The 21009-nt window shown below is 31.8% G+C and overlaps 1 protein-coding gene, 1 long non-coding RNA gene and 1 pseudogene across 2 annotated transcripts; all 3 read right to left on the reverse strand.

Annotated features, from left to right (window-relative positions):
• Window positions 1–4897: 4897 nt before the first annotated feature.
• On the reverse strand, window positions 4898–7339 carry LOC146924558 (1-aminocyclopropane-1-carboxylate oxidase homolog 12-like). The gene is made up of 3 exons (XM_085710653.1): window positions 6708–7339; window positions 6070–6391; window positions 4898–5490 (listed from the first exon to the last, which is right to left on the reverse strand). Exons 1-3 carry the CDS (start codon window positions 7250–7252, stop codon window positions 5227–5229), a joined length of 1131 nt encoding a protein of 376 aa, XP_085566779.1. The 5' UTR covers window positions 7253–7339; the 3' UTR covers window positions 4898–5226.
• Window positions 7340–11884: 4545 nt separating this feature from the next.
• On the reverse strand, window positions 11885–13410 carry LOC146924559 (F-box/kelch-repeat protein At3g06240-like; annotated as a pseudogene).
• Window positions 13411–14377: 967 nt separating this feature from the next.
• Window positions 14378–20903, reverse strand: LOC146924560 (uncharacterized). Its single transcript, XR_015010702.1, has 4 exons — window positions 20766–20903; window positions 14909–14987; window positions 14482–14562; window positions 14378–14413 (listed from the first exon to the last, which is right to left on the reverse strand). It is a non-coding gene; the product is annotated as an uncharacterized LOC146924560 (long non-coding RNA).
• Between the last annotated feature and the right edge of the window lie 106 nt (window positions 20904–21009).

Genomic DNA, 21009 nt, shown 5'->3' on the forward strand with positions numbered 1-21009 from the left:
AATTTAACTAATTATTATGTGACTGATTGTTGTCCCATGTATGATTTGTACAACAATATTGGTTAATGTCTAATTAATTAGAGAGTAATGTTTGTCTTGTGTTTTTTTTATAGGTCATTCTTTGAAAGGATATAATGATTAATAATGAATAACGATTAAAAATAATAATTTTATACTATGACATTAAGATAAACCAAAAAATGTATGAAAATCATTTATACAAAAGAAATAATCTTGAAGATGTGTAAATTAATGTAAAGTAGTTGTATTTCTCATAATAAATACTAATCCGTGTATAATTTATAAATGAGAAAGATTTTGTAACTCTCTCAAAGTTATCTTATTTGTGATCATTCAACTGGATATAATTGATTAAATTTAGATGTAAAAATATGTATAAGTGAGAAATAGTCCTATGTTTTTTTTTTGTCAAAAATAATTCTTGTGTTTTTTTCTTTTTTATTTACTCTTTTTTTCCCGTGTTTTTTTAAGTATTGGTTTAAAATGTTTTTCCTATATTTTTTATATTATTCATAAGTGAAATGTATTTATTAATGTTTTTTATTAGAAACACACGATGAGATAAAATCACATGTACGTCATAAAGTTTATTTTTAGTAAATGTAAATTAAATATATGACAAATTTGTTACGAATTAAAAAAAACGACATTCAATAATTTATAGATTTTTTTATCATGATAAAAACCAGCTCTTTAAAAAAAATTAGGACCCGTTTTGTTACAAATTAAAATAAAAGTGATTTTGATATCTATTAATTAAGAGAATTTATAAAAATAAATCATGATTTATTTTGTTTGGTTATTGTAACTAAAATTACATGTTTTTGTTACAAAATTAACTATAAAAAAATGGATTTTTTTTTTGTTACAAAATTATATCAACTTTAATAATTAGAGAAATATTAACTTTAATAATTAGAGAAAGATAATAGATTGTAAATTGTTTTTAACTCTTTAGATATTTAGAAGTTGAATTATAGAAAAATTTATTTTGATTGAGATTAAGATTAAGTTTGTTTGTTCTTTAAAAAAAGATTAAGTTAGAGTGTTATCAAGTGAGTTTGTTTTAATTTGTTTTTAAGAGAGAAAATATAGGGGGAAGTTGAAGCAAAAGACACAAAATGATATAATTTTAATGACGACTCAAAAAATTAAGAAGGGGTAAGATTGTATTTTTGGTATACATTAAGTTTCATAATTAGAGAATAAATATTAGGAAATAAAAGATTAAGTTTGTTTGTTATATAAATAAAGATTAAGTTAGTGTGTTTTATCGAGTGAGTTTGTTTTAATTTGTTTTTAAAAGAGAAAAAATAGAGGGAGGTTGAAACAAAAGACACAAAAGGATATAATTTTGATGACGTGTCAAAAAATTAAGAAGGGGTAAGATTGTATTTTTGGTAGACATTAAGTTTCATAATTAGAGAATAGAAGAGAATAGAAGAGAAAAAATAGAGGGAGGTTGAAACAAAAGACACAAAAGGATATAATTTTGATGACGTGTCAAAAAATTAAGAAGGGGTAAGATTGTATTTTTGGTAGACATTAAGTTTCATAATTAGAGAATAGATTATATTTTCATTATTTTTTATATTTATCAACAAATTTTTTTTTCTTTTTTGTTTTTATCAAGTTTGTTTTTTGTTGTTTGCAAATTTAAACAAAATTTGTTACCTATAATAATGGTTTTTTGTAGAGTTGAAATTTTATAAATAAAATGAATAATATTGTTATAATTTTCAACAGTAAAATAAAAGAACAATTTTGATCTTTAAAAAAAAAGAACAATTTTGATGGAATAAAATAAAATAATATACATGCAAAAAAATAGAAATTTGTCCGAGAGAGAAACTAACAATTGTTTGTTATATGAGAAAGATATCACATTAAGTTTATTAGAAAGAGAAGATGTGTGCAAAAGATAGGAATTTATCGGTGGATTAAAAGGATAGTATATTGAAGAAAAAAAACTCAATATCTACATCCTTAATTTGGTGTTACTGTTCTAAAACCAGTGGCGGAGCCAGAAATTATATTGAGCCTAGGCAAAATTTTGACCTCAAATTCACATAAAAGAGGCTCGTCATTTGGTCGATAAAAGTACAATTTGAAACAAGAGTGATGAAACATAATCTGTCAATAGTGTGCTAAATAAAAAATATAAAAAAAAATTATGGAGTTAAATTTCTTGTAGCGATACAAAGAAAGTATGGGCAGTGGCTGATCTTGAGTTATTTTCTTGGAGGTGCCAAACGTTTGTGAAATATATATTTAGCTGTTTGTAAAATACATCAAAATTGTTAACTGGTTCAGAGGTAGAATTTGATTGATTGCATAGTAGGGTGTGCTTGTTCGATTCCCATCCAGGACCATTTTTTTTCACAAAATCATAAAAATATAACAGACACATTAAAAGATTGATTGCATAGTAGGGTGTGCTTGTTCCCCATCCAGGACCATTTTTTTTTCACAAAATCATAAAAATATAACAGACACATAAAAAGATTGATTGCATAGTAGGGTGTGCTTGTTCGATTCCCATCCAGGACCATTTGTTTTCACAAAATCATAAAAATATCATAAAAATATAACAGACACATAAAAAAGAAGAACATGGAGGAGTCGAACACGCGACCTCCGTGAGAAAAAAAAAACCAACTTCCCACTGCACCAACAAAAACATAGTGTTATTATTATGCCTAATCTAATATATATATATATATATATATATATATATATATATATATATATATATATATATATATATATATATATAGAAACCTTGGTGGATGCCATGGCTCCCATAGGTCCCAAGGAAATCCGCCACTGAGTATGGGTTGAGCTCGGGCGCATGCCCAGGCTAGCTGGGCGGTAAATCCACCCCTGTCTAAAACGACACTTAAAAAGAAACATAAAGTATTTGTTATATTGTTGGTATCATCGAAAAAGATAAATAGGATTTATTACAATTTGAAAGTGATAAACATCTATACCTATAATTTTAATCAAAATCAAACTTTGTAATAAAGACTACTCATAATTTACACTGTTAGCATGATAAAAAAAGAGTATACACCTGTCTGAATGCTGATATATGAGAAATGATATTTGTACAACCAATTTGTGACAACTTTCTCTCTCATACTCACATTATACTCTTATTATCTCTCTTCCTTTTTCTCTCTCCATTGTTTTTGACCAATGAAAAGAGAGAGAAAAAAAGTTGTCACATAAGTTGTCTAAAATGAGTTGTTCAAATATCACTACTCCTGATATATATATATATACACATATATATATATATATACACATATATATATATATATACACATATATATATATATATACACATATACACATATATAGACATATATATATATATATATACATATATATATACATATATATATATACATACATATATATATATACATATATATATATATACATACATATATATATACATATATATATATATATATATATATATATATATATATATATATATAGGGTTTAAGTAAGTTGGTGTCTTTTCGCAAATGCTCATAGAGTAACTTGATAAAAGACACATTCATAAAAGGTGTCTTCTATCATAACCCATATATATATATATATATATATACCCTTTTCATCCGACTTTTTCATAGTTATGAATTTACCTTTTATATAAATTATTTATTTACAATTTAAACATTCTTTATTTAATTAAACAAATAAAAAATTCAAATATCTATACTTTTGTATAAAAAGATATTAAGTTTTTATGTAATATTTGTTCTTCTATTTTACACATTGCATAATTTTCTTTACCATTTTATCCTTCTTTACCAATCCAATAATTTAATTTATTAAATAATTTTTTACGCAAATGGGGCGCAGAAAGATCTAAAACTCGCTAATTAGATTAAAATTAAAGAAAGTACAAAGAACTCAGGGACATAAAAACCTGACCCAGTGTAAACAAAAGAAAAAAAACAATCCAAATGGATAATCAAAACAATCGAGGTATACAAAAACCATCAATCCAATGCAATCGACCAGATAATACTACAATCCAGCACACTGTGTACGATACAAAACCAAATTGTAAAAAAAAAAAAAAGACGTGAATGAATTGATGAGCAATGGATCAAAACTTTACCACGACAATGTAATCTGACCGTGAACACGGTAACAAATCCAATCATCACCTACAGTCCACCGCTAGATAACAGTAAACTCTCGGCCATTTCTAGCCACGACCACTTCTAGCCTATTAGACCCTCGTGGGTTTTAGAGACCAACCACAAACGAACCAGATCGATACTGCATATCCAGATTCACAACGACCTACTAGCCACCGTCGTTGAGAAGCCACATCTGCGATTTTGAAAATAAAAACCAGATCCTGATGCATTTTAACATAACAGTGGAGTGGTGGCAACCCACCGCCACCGTGAACAGTACCTCATGAAAACCGACGAAAACAATTTCAACTGAACTCACTCCAACCTTCGTAACTAGAAACCACATATATGGGTCGAGAAACCACATATCTTAAAAGAACCACAGTGATCCGCATGACGGAGCAAATAGGTTCGTCGACGGCCACTTGAAGTAGTCTCAGAAGGTGACGCTGAAAGTGTACACCACCTTGTGTCAGTAACAAAACGAGACCACAATCTTCAACACCCACCAGAGAGCTTTAGAATACCCAAATTAATAGAGGGTTGTAGGTACATTTTATTATAATTTTGGATTGGAATGTATGTGTCAATTCGAAAAACAGTTAGAATTTATTATTTTGATCGTATTTAAAATTTTGATAACCAATTTACCTGATCCCTCAAAATAAAATATGAACTGCTAAAATAATCTATGTAATTATATATACCACTAAACATAAACTCCACTTTATTTATTTTTTTCCAAAACATAAACGTCACATTGATAGGACTTGGCAACCTTATTAATAATGGGACCTAATAATAACCTTATGAAATGTTGACCAAAACCACAACTACACAAGTCTATAACCACAACCTTACAACATCCAATCAAGGTTGTGTTATTGCTGCTGCTATGTAAATGACGCTTGTTATTGGAAACTTATTACAGCATAAAATAGCTAAAAGGCACACAACTAATAAAACATTATTTCAATCTTCAGGAGAATCAAAAGAGCAAAATTTATAAGTTTGATTTTGGGTGGAATATTTGTTTATTTCACAACTTGAAAGGCTCCAACTTAGAGCTTCCATCATGCCCCTTCTTAAAACGATTGTCCATGTATTCTGCAACTTTTATGTCCCTATAGACTGGTGGATTTTCTTCTGATGTCAGTTCCTTGATAGGACCATAAATCTTTGATGAAACTTCAGTTGGATCATGAGAATTTGCAAAGAAACTAGCTACCGAAACTCTTGGTCCTTTATGACTTGGTGGCAAGACCCGATGATAAACACTGACGAAATTGTCATTTGTTATAAGCTGCAACAATAACAAAGAAATTGATAAATGTATAGTTTACACAAGCTGTTTATAAACTATGTGACCAAAAAATATTTATATTTTGGTTGGGATTCAACTCATTTAATCAGATAAATTAAAAATTAAACCATCAACTGTAACATATTAGTACATATATCATATATAGCATTATATGTCTTCGTCTCCATCTGTCTCAAACTTTTTTTTTTAATCTTCTACACTTTAGATACATTTTAAAAATTCACACAAAAAATAAATGACAACTTATTTAACATCAATATTTTGATGTCCAAAAATTATTTCTCTTAAATCATTTATTCGTATTACGTCCAGACTCATTTAGTGGTAGTACTATTCCTTTCAGATCACTTGCTCAAACTTTTATTGCTAAATTGACACCTCAAAAAGTGCAATAGTAATATCAATTGCAAATTCAAAGAACTTCATTTTCTTTCAATTTTATAGTTTCTTATAATTCTTATATGAGTATGCTTCGTGAAAAATAAAACAATCATGATAAAAAAGAATGCATATAAATTACCAAAAAAAAAAGTCTATAGTAACCATTAAATACTTTACTTGTAAAAGATCTCCTATGTTGACAACAAGAGCTCCATGTAGAGGAGGAACATTAACCCATTGATTCTCATGAAGAACTTGAAGACCACCAATCTGGTCTTGTAAAAGTATTGTCATGAAGCTAGAATCAGCGTGCTTGTCTGTACCCATAGTTAACTCTGGCTCAGGACATGGTGGATAATAATGACCTTGAATAAAAAGTCCTTCAGCACAACTCAATTCTTTTAGGTAAGATGAATTCAAGCCAAGAGCCTCTGACAATAACTCAAAAAGTGTAGATCCGAGTGACATTATTTTCTTGGAATATTCTATTATAATGTCTCTGCATGTAAACAAACAATTAGTAAAAAGTTTAAAATATTCCCCAAAATAAAAGTTTAAAATATGAAACCTTTAGTTTATATAATTGAAATGTACAAGTGACCAGTACTACTAATAAAACTCATCAAACATTGAGTTTAAGAAGATTTGATATCTTAAGAGCTCTAGGGACGCAGGTTCAAACCCGCAATTTTTTAATTTTCAAAGCTTTTGTTTTAAAGAACTTTTCAACATTTAATGTGTATGAGAATTTTGCCACTAAACTATTTTAAAAAAAAATTGTCTTGTAATTATAATAAATAATTTAAAAATAATACCTAAATACTTGAGGCAATTCTTCTGGTTTTGGTGGATTAGGAGCCATGGTACATCCAAAAGAGTCTCTCCAAATAGCAGATTTTTCTACATACAAACCAATATTGGAATAATAAATAATTTTCTTTGTCAAATCACGGTTGTAAAATTTTTTCCTTTCAACAACGTCTTGTTCATGAAACCTACGAATTCCATTAATCATCTCATCCAAGACATTAATAGGAATTCCATGATTAATCACCTGGAAGAACCCCCAATCTTTGCATGCATTTTTAAGTTGGCCGATTACCTCAATACGCATAGCATGATTGATATTGTTGTGTATGTCTTTGAGATCTATGACCGGAATACTCAAGTTGGATCGATTGACTAAATGTTCAGTGTTGTTCAATGTGTCACGGTAGAACATGCGTGGAATCTTTGTTACACCGGACTCTATAAGACCTCTTACACCAGCTTTCGATTCATCAAAGGTTGTCACTTCAACTTTTCTATCATAACTGGAATCATTAGCTTCCTCTAATTGGTTTGTTGGTTTCACCATCATCTTTATATGAAACTAGAATTATAGTGTAAGTGTGTTTTGCCTCTAACACAATATGGAATCAAAAGCTGTGTGCGATGGTGGTGAATTAAAATGAAGGACATGAGTTAGTAGAGCCTTTTAAAGAGATAAGGAAAATGAAAAACCAAAGGATGTGTGTTGTAGTAGTAGACACGTAAGTATCAATAATTAGTACGTAGTATGTTGACCCTACCATGTGGGTGTTGTTTTAATTTTAACCAACAATTTTACCGTAGTATTATTTTTGGTGACATTCTTTTCTCGAAAATTGCTGTTGACACATATACAAAGGCTGAGACATACATGTAAAAGACGAAAATATCCCTCGGTAGTTAACTACCGATGAACTAAACCGGCTGCAGTTAACTATCGAGGAAAACCTCGATAGTTAACTACCGAGAAATACATGTGTGGCTGAAACTCAAAAACCCTCGGCAAGTAGTATAATTGTATCAGACTCTTCTTTTTCTTCTTCTTCTTCTTCCACTTCAATCCTTTTCTTGTTTTTTTTCTTTCACACCCACAAAACTCAAAAACAAATATGGTTCGTAAGTGGCATGGGGGCTATAATACCAAACAACCACAAGTCCTACTAGTCAAACAATCATGAACTTGACAAATCAAATGATAAGTTTGCACAAAAGCAAGCTTATAAACCCAGGTTGTATTGATTAAATCTTATTTAAAGTCAGAGAATTACCAATAAATCATCTTAGCCTTTAGAAAAAAAGTTAATTAGCATCAATTTATACAAGGTGAACTGTAATAGCAAGCTTACATGGGAGCTAAGATGAGTTTAATCATGGGAGCTTACATGGGAGCAATATTGGTAATTAAATCGATGAGTTTAATCAAAGAGTTAGTCTCTAATTTGTATAAGATAATTTGATTTAAAAATATTGGTAATTAAAAAGAGTTTAATCAATACTTGAGGAAGGCTAAGATGAGTTAGTCTCCCACAAAAGCAAGCTTATAAACCAGTTTTTGTGGTTGTGAAAGAAAAAAAACAAAAAAAAGGGATTGAAGTGGAAGAAGAAGAAGAAAGAGAAGGGTCTCATATCCTCGGCAGTTAACTACCGAGGTTTCCCTCGGTAGTTAACTGCAGCCGGTTTAGTTCCTCAGTAGTTAACTACCGAGGGGTATTTTCGTCTTTTACATGTGTGTCTCAGCCTTTGTATATGTGTCAACAGCAATTTTCTCTTTTCTCACTGTCTCATGCGTCTAACCTACTTCATTTTTTTTTTCTTTTCAAAATCACTATGTTTGGATTCTTTAATCTGAAGTTTGTTTTTTTGGAGTTTTACTAAACTCAATGAGAAGATAAAAAACAGAAATTTGACTAACATTTTTTCCATTAAATTAAATTTTACAACAACATAATTCAATTACAAAAACAACAACATAATTAACTAGAAAAACGTAAATTATTCATAAACATAATCATAGATGAGACAAATAAATTTTTTCATCGCATTCAATTCAGCCATACACAACCTCAGGGATGGATGCATGTATATTATTGTGTGGGCTTGTGCCGACACAAATTATTTTCAATTTTTATTTTTAAGTAGTACAGTATAATATAGGAATAGTTGACATTTAAACTAAATAACCCACATCTATAACACAATATTTCTCTCTTGGCCAACACCTACATTACACATGACACAACAACACAACTTTGTCTCCAAATATATATTTAATGCTTCCAATTAATATATATATATATGAGTTAAGACACATTTTATGAATGTGTCTTTTAGCAAGTTATTTTATGAGCATTTGCTAAAAGACACCAACTAATTTTTATGAAGGTGTCTTTTAACAAAGTTATAACTAAAAAGTAGAAATTACACCTTAAGGTGTGACTTGCTAAAAGACACCTTCATGGGTGACTTCTAGCAAAACCCTATATATTGTACCTCACTTTTCAAAATTCCTAGAATCTGCACAACCTAATTTCTTTCCTGGACAAATTAAGCTTGCCTCGATGTAAATGAACAAATTTATTCTTATTGTAATGGTTAAATACACTATTTTTCTTTTACAAATATACTTGATGATGGTAATTCAACAAATGTATTATTCACTATCTTTTATTTATTCAATCTTCATAATCTTTAGTCACTATCAACCCTTTTCTTTATAAATATCAATTTCGATCGCATCTTCAAACATCAATCCTTTTTCTTCCATTCACAAAACCCAACTTCTTGATAAACCCACAAATCCAAGTAATCAAAATATATAGTACTATGGACGGATAATATATTTTGAAAATTTGATAGATGCTCAACAATAATTTGTTCCGATTTATCCTTGCATTAGAGTGATATATAGTATAGTACTAAGAATCATAAGATAGGTTGATGCTTACATATGGGGTTCCGATTTATCGTGGCATTTTTTATCCATAGTACTAATCTTGTTAAGTGTAATTGATATATTTATAAATGTAAAGTAGTAGACTAGATTTTTTTTTTTTTTTGGGTATAATAAAGCATAAGATATTAACTTTAAGAGTGATACACATAAACTTAACTAGACGATATAATTTTAAAAGAAGTAGTTATAATTAGACTGAAAATAGTTTTTTTTACACAATTAGATTAAAAATTGTTGATATATTAATTTTTTTAACAATTTTTCTCCGTGAATGTGACATTAAATTATGGGACCGGAAGAAGTAATTCAACATCCGTATTGGGGTCCATTACCATCGTGGTGTCTGTCTATAAATAAAATTCATAAATCATGATGTCGGGAAAAACCTGTACACCTACGTCGCTATTATCCTTAAATTCCACACGTGAAAAATACAAGTGTACACTTCATGTCACTATTAAAAGTAAAAATCTACCTTTTATATTCATTCAATAAATGATGTATGTAGTCTACAATAAAGACCACATCCCTAAAAAAAGACCACATAAATCATTAATTAAATAATTTTAAAATATAGATTTTTGCTTATAATAATGACAGAATGGTGTACTTAGCTATCTTTTTCTGATTTGGGAGCTATGGTCTTTCCTTTCCAGAGTGAAGTACTACAAAGTTCATGAATAATTTACTCTTTTTCCTACAACAATTGTCATATTCATTAACCAAAAAATATTTTAAATAGAGTACCACTTTCGATTTTTAATGCTTAATTGATATTATTTTTTTCCAATTCTAATCTATTCAATTTCTTATTTTCAGTTTGTATTTATGATGATAAAAATATACTTATGGTTAATCAGAATAGTTAAGAAAATCACCATTATCCTTCAAAAAAAAAAACCACCATTATTCATATTTTCTTTGTGTGAAATGTTCATGATGCAACAAATATGAGAAAATAATTTGTTTGATACTTTAATTATCATCACTAGGTAAGTACCCCACGCTATCGCACCGGTTTGCTATAGATAAATATATGTTAGATTTTTTTTTAGACCAACTTGAATCATTTAAAACAAAAAGGATTAATTTAAAACCTAAAATAAATATAAGGGATCAAATATGCAATCAAACATTTTTGTTAGTAGTTATATCACATCTTGGGGTTGAAGTGGCTAGAAGGCACAATTGAGAGTGGTCCTTACTTAACCCCCAATTTTGTTTTTATGTTTCTCTATTCACATTCTCTTTTATCGTACGTTCTACCCTTATCTCCATTGTTCCTCCATGTTTTTACCTCTTTTCAAACTGTTGTTAATGATATATTTATTTTTTATGAACTCTCATCCATTGGATTAAGCAAAGGAGGGATGACTGAATAATAAAGACAAGCAAGGATCCATTTTCTAAAATACAAGAACTCGTGCCTTGCATGTGTGATTTTTTTCAGGAAAATGCTAGATAAAGTGAACAGAATTATCACAAAGCAGGACAAGTTAATTCACAATTCCACCAAATTCTGAACTAACTAAATGCAATGGTTTTGCCTCTTACGCTCAAACCAATACAGTTCAGGTATATTTCAAGATTTTTTTTACTACAGATAGCATTAATCCTTTTTTTAATAAAGTCCCGAAATCATAGGCAATAGTTCTAATACTTCTCCTTTTTGTTGTTATTTCCTACTGAAAAACATACTAAGAATAATGTAAGATGACCTGTCGTCACAACTCCAAACTTAGATTGTTGTTTGTCCTCAAGTAATGAAGGAAAAACGTAATTTATTCTATTTTTTGTATGAAAACAACTCTTGAAAGATCAAATCCGTTTGAAATTGGTCTCTCCACTTAGTTGTTAATTGTTATATATACACTCTCATTTTATTATAGGGTTTTGTTCATGTAACTACTTGTATATTTCACAAGCATAAACCTCTTTTCATATTATCCAATTGATAACATATTTTAGTTTGTGTTCCAAAGATATGTCATTTAATAAAATTTGGGAAGATAAAAATGCTTTAGGTAAATGTATTAACGGTAACTAATAAATAACTGAACATAAAACATAACATTCTTTGGAAGTTTACCGAAACTGGTAACATTGAGGACATGAAGAAGAAGAATTTATTTGACGTAAGCCATAAAACTTGAACACATACAGTTAATTGATTTGGATTTGAAATGCAAAAGAAAAAACAAGACATGAAATTAAACATAAAAGCCTAGATACTATTTTTGTATAAAATTAACTATAGGTAATTTGGTATAGGCAAAAGATTATTCTAATTGATATTGAAACCATATCAGTTTGTATGCAATGTCATATCTTAATAACCTTCATCATTCACAAACTCTAGGTGAAAACAATAAAAAGAATTATTTATTTATTTCACCAATTGGAAGAAGGCTTTCCTTGTAAATTACTATTTCATAATAACTACTTTTTCTTTTAATATCAAGCTCCTCAATCATTTGGGTTTTTAAGTCAAACCAAACTAGTTCTTCGTCTTTTTTTGTGAAAAATATTTTGCCCATTGCCATTCCAAAAGGGAGTTTGGTGCATGATTCTTTCACACTTAATTCACCCAAAACTGATATGTTAAAAGTAGTCATTTGTGTATGATATGTGATCAAGGCAATGGCTTCTTTTAACACCACCAAGTGTGTCCATGACATTCTTTATCAGAGCTATCAACTATGTTTAAGGGTACATGTGTGGTAAAGAACACTTCATTGCTCAAGTCAAATGACACCAATTCCGATTCATTTTTAGAGTCAAAATGATATATAATACGCCACCAATGACACACTCCATTCATGTAAACTTTGGCTTTGTCGGTCAACGGATATGATGTAGGCATAAGGACATCAAGTTTCCTCCAAGAGTTACTTCTTAAGCTATATATCTCCCAAAATGATTCTAAAGATGTATCTCCTAATGACACATAACCCTTGCTTGGAAACAATTGTGGGGCTGTAAACAATACACGACTAATAATCTTATAGTCATTTGTAACAGGATCGTAGCCAAATCCATGAGCATGACCAAATGAGTGAAAATTAATCACATCATGGCTAACATTTGTAGCATACGGTTGAAACCTAGCCGAGCTATGAGGAATGACCTTAAATTCGTCTGTAGTTGGATTCCATAATGCAACTCTTAAATCAATTTTGAAGTTATCATCAAGAAGATGACAATCGACACAAATAAAATCATTAATACCGACCCATTTCAAAATATTAAAATGGTGCAGACGATAGAGAGTTTCAATTCCTTCTTGAAATGGATTTGGTTAATTTAATTTCACTCTATTCTCAAATTTCTCATCACATAAGGAATACACCTTGCTCATAGATTTTTTTTTGTATAAGTCTATGTAGGAGGAGAGATGCATTGTGATAAGAAAAACTACTGTCAGATAGAAAATAGTCGCGGACCATATTCATAAAATGAGGGTTTTCAAATAAGGATGACCATGATTTACGTACACATTCAAATCGCTTCAAAGATTTAAGAGGTAATTTTGATAGAATTGAGAAGGCAACATCATCATGTATATGATTACTAACTTTTTCACTTGTGGTAATCACATATTTCTTCTCCATCTCTGATGCCCTATGAGGAAGAGACGAGCTTTGATTGCAATGGTAAGTTACCACTAACTAACCAAAGTGAGCAAATAATGAAATTGTGAAAGAGCACACTGAAAAAACTAGCGAGCACTCGCTGAATTTTGGTGTATCTCTCGACTTTTTTCGTGGCCGGAGTTCGAACCCGGACCTTTGCATATTTTATGCATTGTCTCTAGCAACTAAGCTCACGAGTATCTCTCCGACTTTAAATAAATCAAAACAAACAAATGTTGAAATTACCTATTAAACCGCCTCAAAGGTTGGTTGCCCAACTGAATTGAGAAAAACAAGTGTTTTATGGGATTAATTAAGAAGCATGTGACGTTTACAAAAAAGAAAAAGGAAGCACGTTAAGCATGCAATGCGGCTGAAGCAAAAAAAAAGCATATGCAATGCGGTTTTGAGGATAAAAAAGTCATCAGAACCAAAACAAACTAGTACGGTTTGGGTTGTATCGATTTATGTAGTTTTTTATCGAGATAATATAATTTTTTGTTTTCAACATTAAAATCAAGTTAAAAAGCTAAAACACAACATATTTCTAGCGATGTTTTCAACGGGGTTTTAAATTTCATTTTCATCTAACAATATTCCCAACAACATAAACTAAATTAAAAACGCGTGCAAAAAATAATCAATCTTATTTTGTAAGAAATATCAATACTAAGATTTTATCATTATCTGAAAGTTCAAGTAACACATAAAAATATTTTTAAAATAAAAAGTAAAGAAGAAACTTAACAAGAGAAAAAATATGTCATTTTATAAAAGTTTTCATTGAGTTTCTATGAATATTGATCTAGGTGACATATGTTTAATTATTGTTTTTCTTATGTTGCGGTTTGGTTAGTTTGGTTTAATTGGTAAAATAAAAATCGCAAACCGAACAAACCATGCGGTTGAGTAAAAAAACGATCCGAATAAATCCGAATCAAATACGGTTTCGGTTTGGATTGATTCGGTTTACGGTTTTTCTATTGGATTAGTTCAATTTTGAACAAATTTATTTATAATGAACAAATTTTATACTTATACTTGTTGGTCAAATAGCCACTACAAATGCAGTGGCGGAGCCAGACAAAAATGTTTGGGGTGGCCGTCATCCGGCCATCAAAATAAACTAAAATATAATATATAAATCATTCAAAATAAACCAAAAACCGATCATTCAAAATTTAAACTACATACCTAAAGACGCCCTTTACGCTTTCACGCCCTTTACGCTTTCTGAGTGACATGAAATCATCAATAATCAAATAGCATGCCCACCTGTTAACAGCAAGAATCAAACCAACAATAAGATTACAATCAACATTCCTTGAATTATAACAAAATAGGAACAGAACATCGTTGGTCAACTTCAACAATAATTTATCTTGGCTAATCTATGACCTATTATTAACTACACTCTTTAGAGAACATCAACCAAGAGTGGCGCTAGAATTTCACGTTAAGAAAATTGGTGCATCACTTATGAATCAAACCATAAGTATAGTATGAATCAAACCATAAGTCATAGTAAATTATATTAGAAGGACATACATGGCCAAACATGAAGCACACAGCCTTTACATACAATAAGGCAAAATCAGATTCTAACAGACATTATACAAACCTTCAACAAAAGCATTGTGAAGCCTGCCTTTCTCCTCCAGCATCCTACTTATGGACATGATCTTCTCATTATACTTATACTGCATTTTGTTGAGGTTTTCATTTGTAATGTCAACCAGTTATTAAACCAGTTATTAAACCAAAAATATGTAAAGTTATGACTTACAACCAGTTATTAAACCAAAAAACACCAAATACAAATAAATATATGAATAATAACAAGTATGATGTGACCATGAGATTTGAACCAGAAAAGGAATTAAACATGTTTTAGATTCATACCCACAATTCCAAAATCTATTTTAACAGAATCTGGAAGGAAAAAATTAACAATTCTTCACAAATTTGAACAAATTAAACCCTTTTCTAGAAGAAAAAAAATGAATTCAAAATTAGAGACAAATTAAGATTTGAGACACTCAGCAAAAGAAATACAATAGAGGGAATTGAAAAAGGAGGAAGAATACACACCATATTGAGAAAGTAAAACTGTAACAGAAAAGAGAGAGAAAGAGAGAGAAGAAAGAAATATGGAAGAAAATAGAGAATATTATTGAATGAATTGTGAAGACAATGATTACAGTTATTTATAGTTCAACTATATGAGTACCATACTAAGCTAGCATGTATATCACACATATGATTGTACCCTAAGCTCTAACTAACTTCCAGTTTGTTATAGCTGTGAAAACTAGTCTAGGGTTTAGTTAGCTTGCGCTGCAAGTAACTGTTGTGTAGTGTGTTCCTCTTCCTTATCTTTGATCATCTGTGTTTCTATACTTTCCATGTTATTCTTCAATATCCTCCCACAAGCTGGAGCATGATAGATATTGATCATGCCAAGCTTGGAAACAAAGGAGTGAAACTTTGGAGGTGGCAAAGGTTTGGTGAGGAAATCTGCAAGCTGTTCTTCAGTAGGTATAGGAAGCAACCTGAGTATCCCTTTCTGCACCTTTTCTCTGACAAGATGGCAGTCTATTTCCAAATGTTTAGTCCTCTCATGAAATACTGGATTGGAGGCTATATGGATTGCACTCTGACTGTCACAATATAACACAGGTTGTTTGGTACAAGTGATTTGTAAATCCTTCAAAAGATAGAGAAGCCACTGTAATTCACATGTCCCAGTGGAAAGTGCTCTATACTCTGCCTCTGAAGATGACCTGGAAACAGTTGCCTGTTTCTTTGCACGCCATGAAATCAAGGATGAACCCAAGAAGAAACAGAAGCCTGTTGTTGATCTTCTAGAGTCAATACACCCAGCCCAGTCAGCATCAACATAACCAAGGATTTGTAGGTCAGATTGTCTAGGAAAGAATAATCCAAGTCCAGGATTTTGTTTTAAATATCTGATGACTCTACAAGCAGCTTTGTAGTGTGAGATAGTAGGAGCATGCAAAAACTGACTCAGTTGTTGGGTTGCTAGTGTGATGTCTGGTCTGGTAGTGTTAAGGTAAAGGAGTCTTCCAATGAGTCTCCTGTAACAAGACACATCAGCAAAAGGTTTGCTATTGTCTTGGTGCAATTTGATTGAGGTGTCCAAAGGAGTGGTAGCAGGTTTAGAAGCTAGAAGACCAGAAGAATCCAACAGATCAAGACAGTATTTCCTTTGTGAAATAGAGATTCCCTTTTTGGAGTGAGCAACCTCTAAACCTAAGAAATACTTTAGAGTTCCCAAATCTTTGATCTTGAAATGAGTGTCAAGTATGGTTTTGATTCTAGTGAATTCTGTGATAGATGAGCCAGCAAGAATAATGTCATCTACATAAACTAACAAAGCAGTAAAATCAGGACCCTGCTGAAGAGTGAAAAGGGAGTAATCTGATGGTGACTGTGTGTAACCTTCTGCTATCAACAAAGAGGTCAGCTTCTCATACCACTTCCTACTTGCTTGCTTCAAACCATAGAGACTCTTATGTAGCTTACAAACCTTATTTGGTTCACTAGAGACACCTTCAGGTATGGTCATGTAAACATGCTCTTGTAAGTCTCCATGTAGAAAAGCATTGTTTACATCTAATTGATGTAAATTCCAGTTCTTGATTGAAGCTATGGCAAGTAAAATTCTCACTGTGGTAAGTTTTGCTACTGGGGAGAAAGTATCAAAAAAATCAATACCTTCAACTTGATTGTACCCCTTGGCCACCAATCTGGCTTTGTATCTTTCTACACTGCCATCTGCTTTGTGTTTGACTTTGTAAACCCACTTGCTACCAATAGGCTTCACATTGTTGGGAAGATCAACAATGGACCATGTTCCATTCTTGGCTAATGCATCTAGTTCAGATTCCATAGCTTTTAACCAACATTCAGACTGACAAGCTTCTTTGTAGGTTTTTGGCTCAGTACATTGAGTGACAGACATGGAAAAAGACTTATGTGATGGTGATAAATGTGCATAAGAGTGAAAGGATGCAATAGGGTAAAGAATACCTGAAGATTTTGGTGATGGTGCAGAAGAAGTTGATGAATTACATACATAGTCTGCCAGATAAGTAGGTGTCTTCCTAATTCTAGTATTTGTTGGTGATGATGATGAAGGGGCATGTGTAGGGTCAGGGATGGAATGAGTATCATCATCTATGTTTAGTGGTGTTTGTGTAGGAGAAGTATGGAGAGAATTTTGGTCAGAAGAGGTAAGATCATTATGAATAGAAGGATTAAGATTTTGGTTTTGATTTGAAGATGTAGGAGAAGTATTAGGATAGTATTTCCATAAAGATGGTGAAGAAACAGGTTGATAAGGGAAAATATTTTCATGATGTGTAATATTTCTGGAAACAAAAATTTCCTTATTGTGAATGTCAAGTAAAACTACTCCTTTCATGCCATGTTTATATCCCAAAAAAACACATTTTCTTGCTCTAGAAGCAAGTTTATTTCTGTTTGCTTGTAAAGTGGAAGAAAAAACCAAAGAACCAAAGACTTTCAATTGATTTAGGTCAGGTGGCTGTTTATGTAAAAGAAAATAAGGAGTGTTATTGTCAATTATAGGACTGGTCACTCTATTCATGATGAAAACAGCATGAATAGCAGCATAAGACCAAAAATGTTTTGGAAGATTTGATTGAAAAAGTAAAGCCCTCACTATGTTTAAAATGTGTTGATGCTTTCTCTCCACTCTAGCATTTTGCTGAGGAGTCTCCACACAACTTCTTTGATGTAAGATTCCTTTAGAGGAGTAAAATTTTGGCATGAGAAATTCAGGGCCATTATCACTTCTTATGATTTTAACTTGACAGGAAAACTGATTTTCAATGAGAGTAATAAAATCAATAACATGTTGTCTAGTTTCAGCTTTTGTTTTCATCAAAGTTAACCAGGTATATCTACTAAAATCATCTACTGCAGTAAGAAAATATGAGTGACCATGTATGGATTTAACAGAAATGGGACCCCAAATATCAAAATGTATTAGCTCAAAAGGCTGTTTAGCTTTATTACAACTGGGAATAAAGGGGAGTTTTCTTTGCTTAGCAAAGTGGCATACATCACAAGTAGCTTTGCTATCAACATTTACAAAAGGAAATTTAGAATGTAAAGCATTCATTCTAGAAAAAGAAAGGTGACCTAGTCTGAAATGCCACAGGGCACTATCAGGTAAAGTAGTGAAAGGTTTATCAATGGTACTTGAACTGCAGGCAACCTTATCTGGTAGAGTCAAGTAGTATAATTCATCCCTCCTTTCACCAGAACCAATCATCTTCTGAGTATTCTTTTCCTGAATAACACATGTGGAACCATCAAAAATAACAATGCAATTTAGTGAATCAGATATCTTTGACACAGACAACAAATTAAACTGAAATTCAGGAACATAAAGCACATGTTTAATGGAAAAATCTGAACTAAACTTAATGGTTCCAGCATGTTTAGCTATTGCATAGTGGCCAGTGGGCAGTTTTATATGCATGGGAGTGATTTCATTGTAAGAATGAAACCATTGAACATTTCCACATATATGATCACTAGCTCCTGAATCAATGATCCAGGAGTTCAGAGCAAAACTATGACAAGTTAAAGAAAAAATAGAACTAGTACTGGGCTTACCATTTGATGTATGACCAGATGGCATAGAAAAAACCTGATTCGCAGAAGCTTGTGCAGGCACTGAATCTTGTTTAGAAGATGAAACCTGAAGTAAACTCATTAACCTTTCATACTGCTCAGGTGTAATAGATGTAGAAGCAACTCTCCCAGTCTCATCAGGAGTGGAACCTTCAGTCTCTGAGGATGCAGCATGATTAGCATAAGAAGAATTATTAAAATTCCTTTGAAGATGAGGAGGGTATCCATGCTTCTTGTAGCATGTTTCTATGGTATGATTGCTTCTACCACAGAAAGTGCAAACCCTATTCTTGTTGAAAGTAGAACCTTGATTGGTATTCTTGTACACATTTCCTGAATTACCATGCTTAGGTTTACCAGTATTCACAGCATTGATAGAGGGTAAAGAATCTTCAACAACTTGTGTAAAGTTACCCTGTCTTTCGTGCTGCAACACCATGGAAAATATCCTATTCATTGGAGGAAGAGGATCCATGAGAAGGATCTGAGACTTAACCATGTTGAAATTGTCATTGAGACCAGTAAGAAAGCGCATAGCATACAACAAAATGTGATTTTTCCTAGCAGTGCGCATAGCCTCACAAGAACACTGAACTCTGCAACTACAACTAGGCATAGGCAAGTATATCTCTAGTTCTTCCCATAACACTTTCAATTCAGAGTAAAATGTAGTAACTGATTTGGAATCTTGTTGTAAAGAATAGATTTCTTGCATAAGTTCAGAAATTCGTACCAAATCACCTTGAGCAAAACGCTCCTTGAGATCATTCCACACATCCATGGCGTTTTCCATAAAAACAATAGATTGAGAAATTGAAGGATCTACTGAATTCAAGATCCATGAGTGAATCAACATGTTGCACCGATTCCATGCACGAAAAGAAGGATCAAACGGATCTGTAACTGGTGGAATGGTGCCATCAACAAACTCATACTTCATTTTTCCCCCAAGAGCTCTACGCATCGAACGAGCCCAAGAATGATAGTTAGAACCATTCAACAATGGCGTAACCGTTACAGAGGATGGACCATCACTAGGGTGAACAAAATACGGGCTAGTTTGGTCAAGAGCAACCTCATATGAAGAACTTGTACCATTGTTGTTGCGAGGTGCCATGGAAGCAGAAAAACAGAGGAGGAAAACGAAGAAGAAGAACGAAGAAACGAAGCGGAAGAAGAAGCTCTCTTGAATCAAGAGGCTCGTGATACCATATTGAGAAAGTAAAACTGTAACAGAAAAGAGAGAGAAAGAGAGAGAAGAAAGAAATATGGAAGAAAATAGAGAATATTATTGAATGAATTGTGAAGACAATGATTACAGTTATTTATAGTTCAACTATATGAGTACCATACTAAGCTAGCATGTATATCACACATATGATTGTACCCTAAGCTCTAACTAACTTCCAGTTTGTTATAGCTGTGAAAACTAGTCTAGGGTTTAGTTAGCTTGCGCTGCAAGTAACTGTTGTGTAGTGTGTTCCTCTTCCTTATCTTTGATCATCTGTGTTTCTATACTTTCCATGTTATTCTTCAATACACCAATTACACAAACAGGTGGGGATTAGAAGACAAAGATTGATGTGATTGTGAACCAATAAAGCAATAAAGATTAAGAACAATAAAGCAATTATAATTATCATATTTTATCATGAGATTAAGAACCAATTATAACCAATTATAATTTTCCCAATAAAACCCATTTCAGTACACAATCCGAACAGTACACACAACACAACAGATTTGTAATCATACATACTAGATGAAAGAGAAGAGAAGAGAAAGCATACAGATTTGGTGTGGACGCTGTGGTGGTTGCCTGGTGGTGGTGGATCAGATTTGTAAGCTTGGTTGGGAGAGAAGAGAAAGCGCGTTCTCTTTCCACTTCTGATGAAAGAGGAAATTGATGCCTAAGTGTGAAATTGTGCAGGAAAATAATAATTATACTGAAGGGTAAAATCGTAATTTCATAGAAACAATGGGGTGGCGGTGGCAACCCCTTGCCCCCCCCCAGTTCCGCCACTGTACAAATGA

The sequence above is a fragment of the Medicago sativa genome, chromosome 5, assembly GCF_051527215.1.
Source record: "Medicago sativa cultivar Bolivia chromosome 5, Bolivia_mono, whole genome shotgun sequence".
NCBI lineage: Eukaryota > Viridiplantae > Streptophyta > Magnoliopsida > Fabales > Fabaceae > Medicago > Medicago sativa.

Coding starts and splice junctions, on each gene's coding strand:
- LOC146924558 (XM_085710653.1), bottom strand. CDS start 7,252: ATGATGGTGAAACCAACAAACCAATTAGAGGAAGCTAATGATTCCAGT. Junction 6,392..6,707: donor GAATTGCCTCAAGTATTTAG/GTATTATTTTTA, acceptor GTTTACATGCAG/AGACATTATAATAGAATATT. Junction 5,491..6,069: donor ACATAGGAGATCTTTTACAA/GTAAAGTATTTA, acceptor TTATTGTTGCAG/CTTATAACAAATGACAATTT.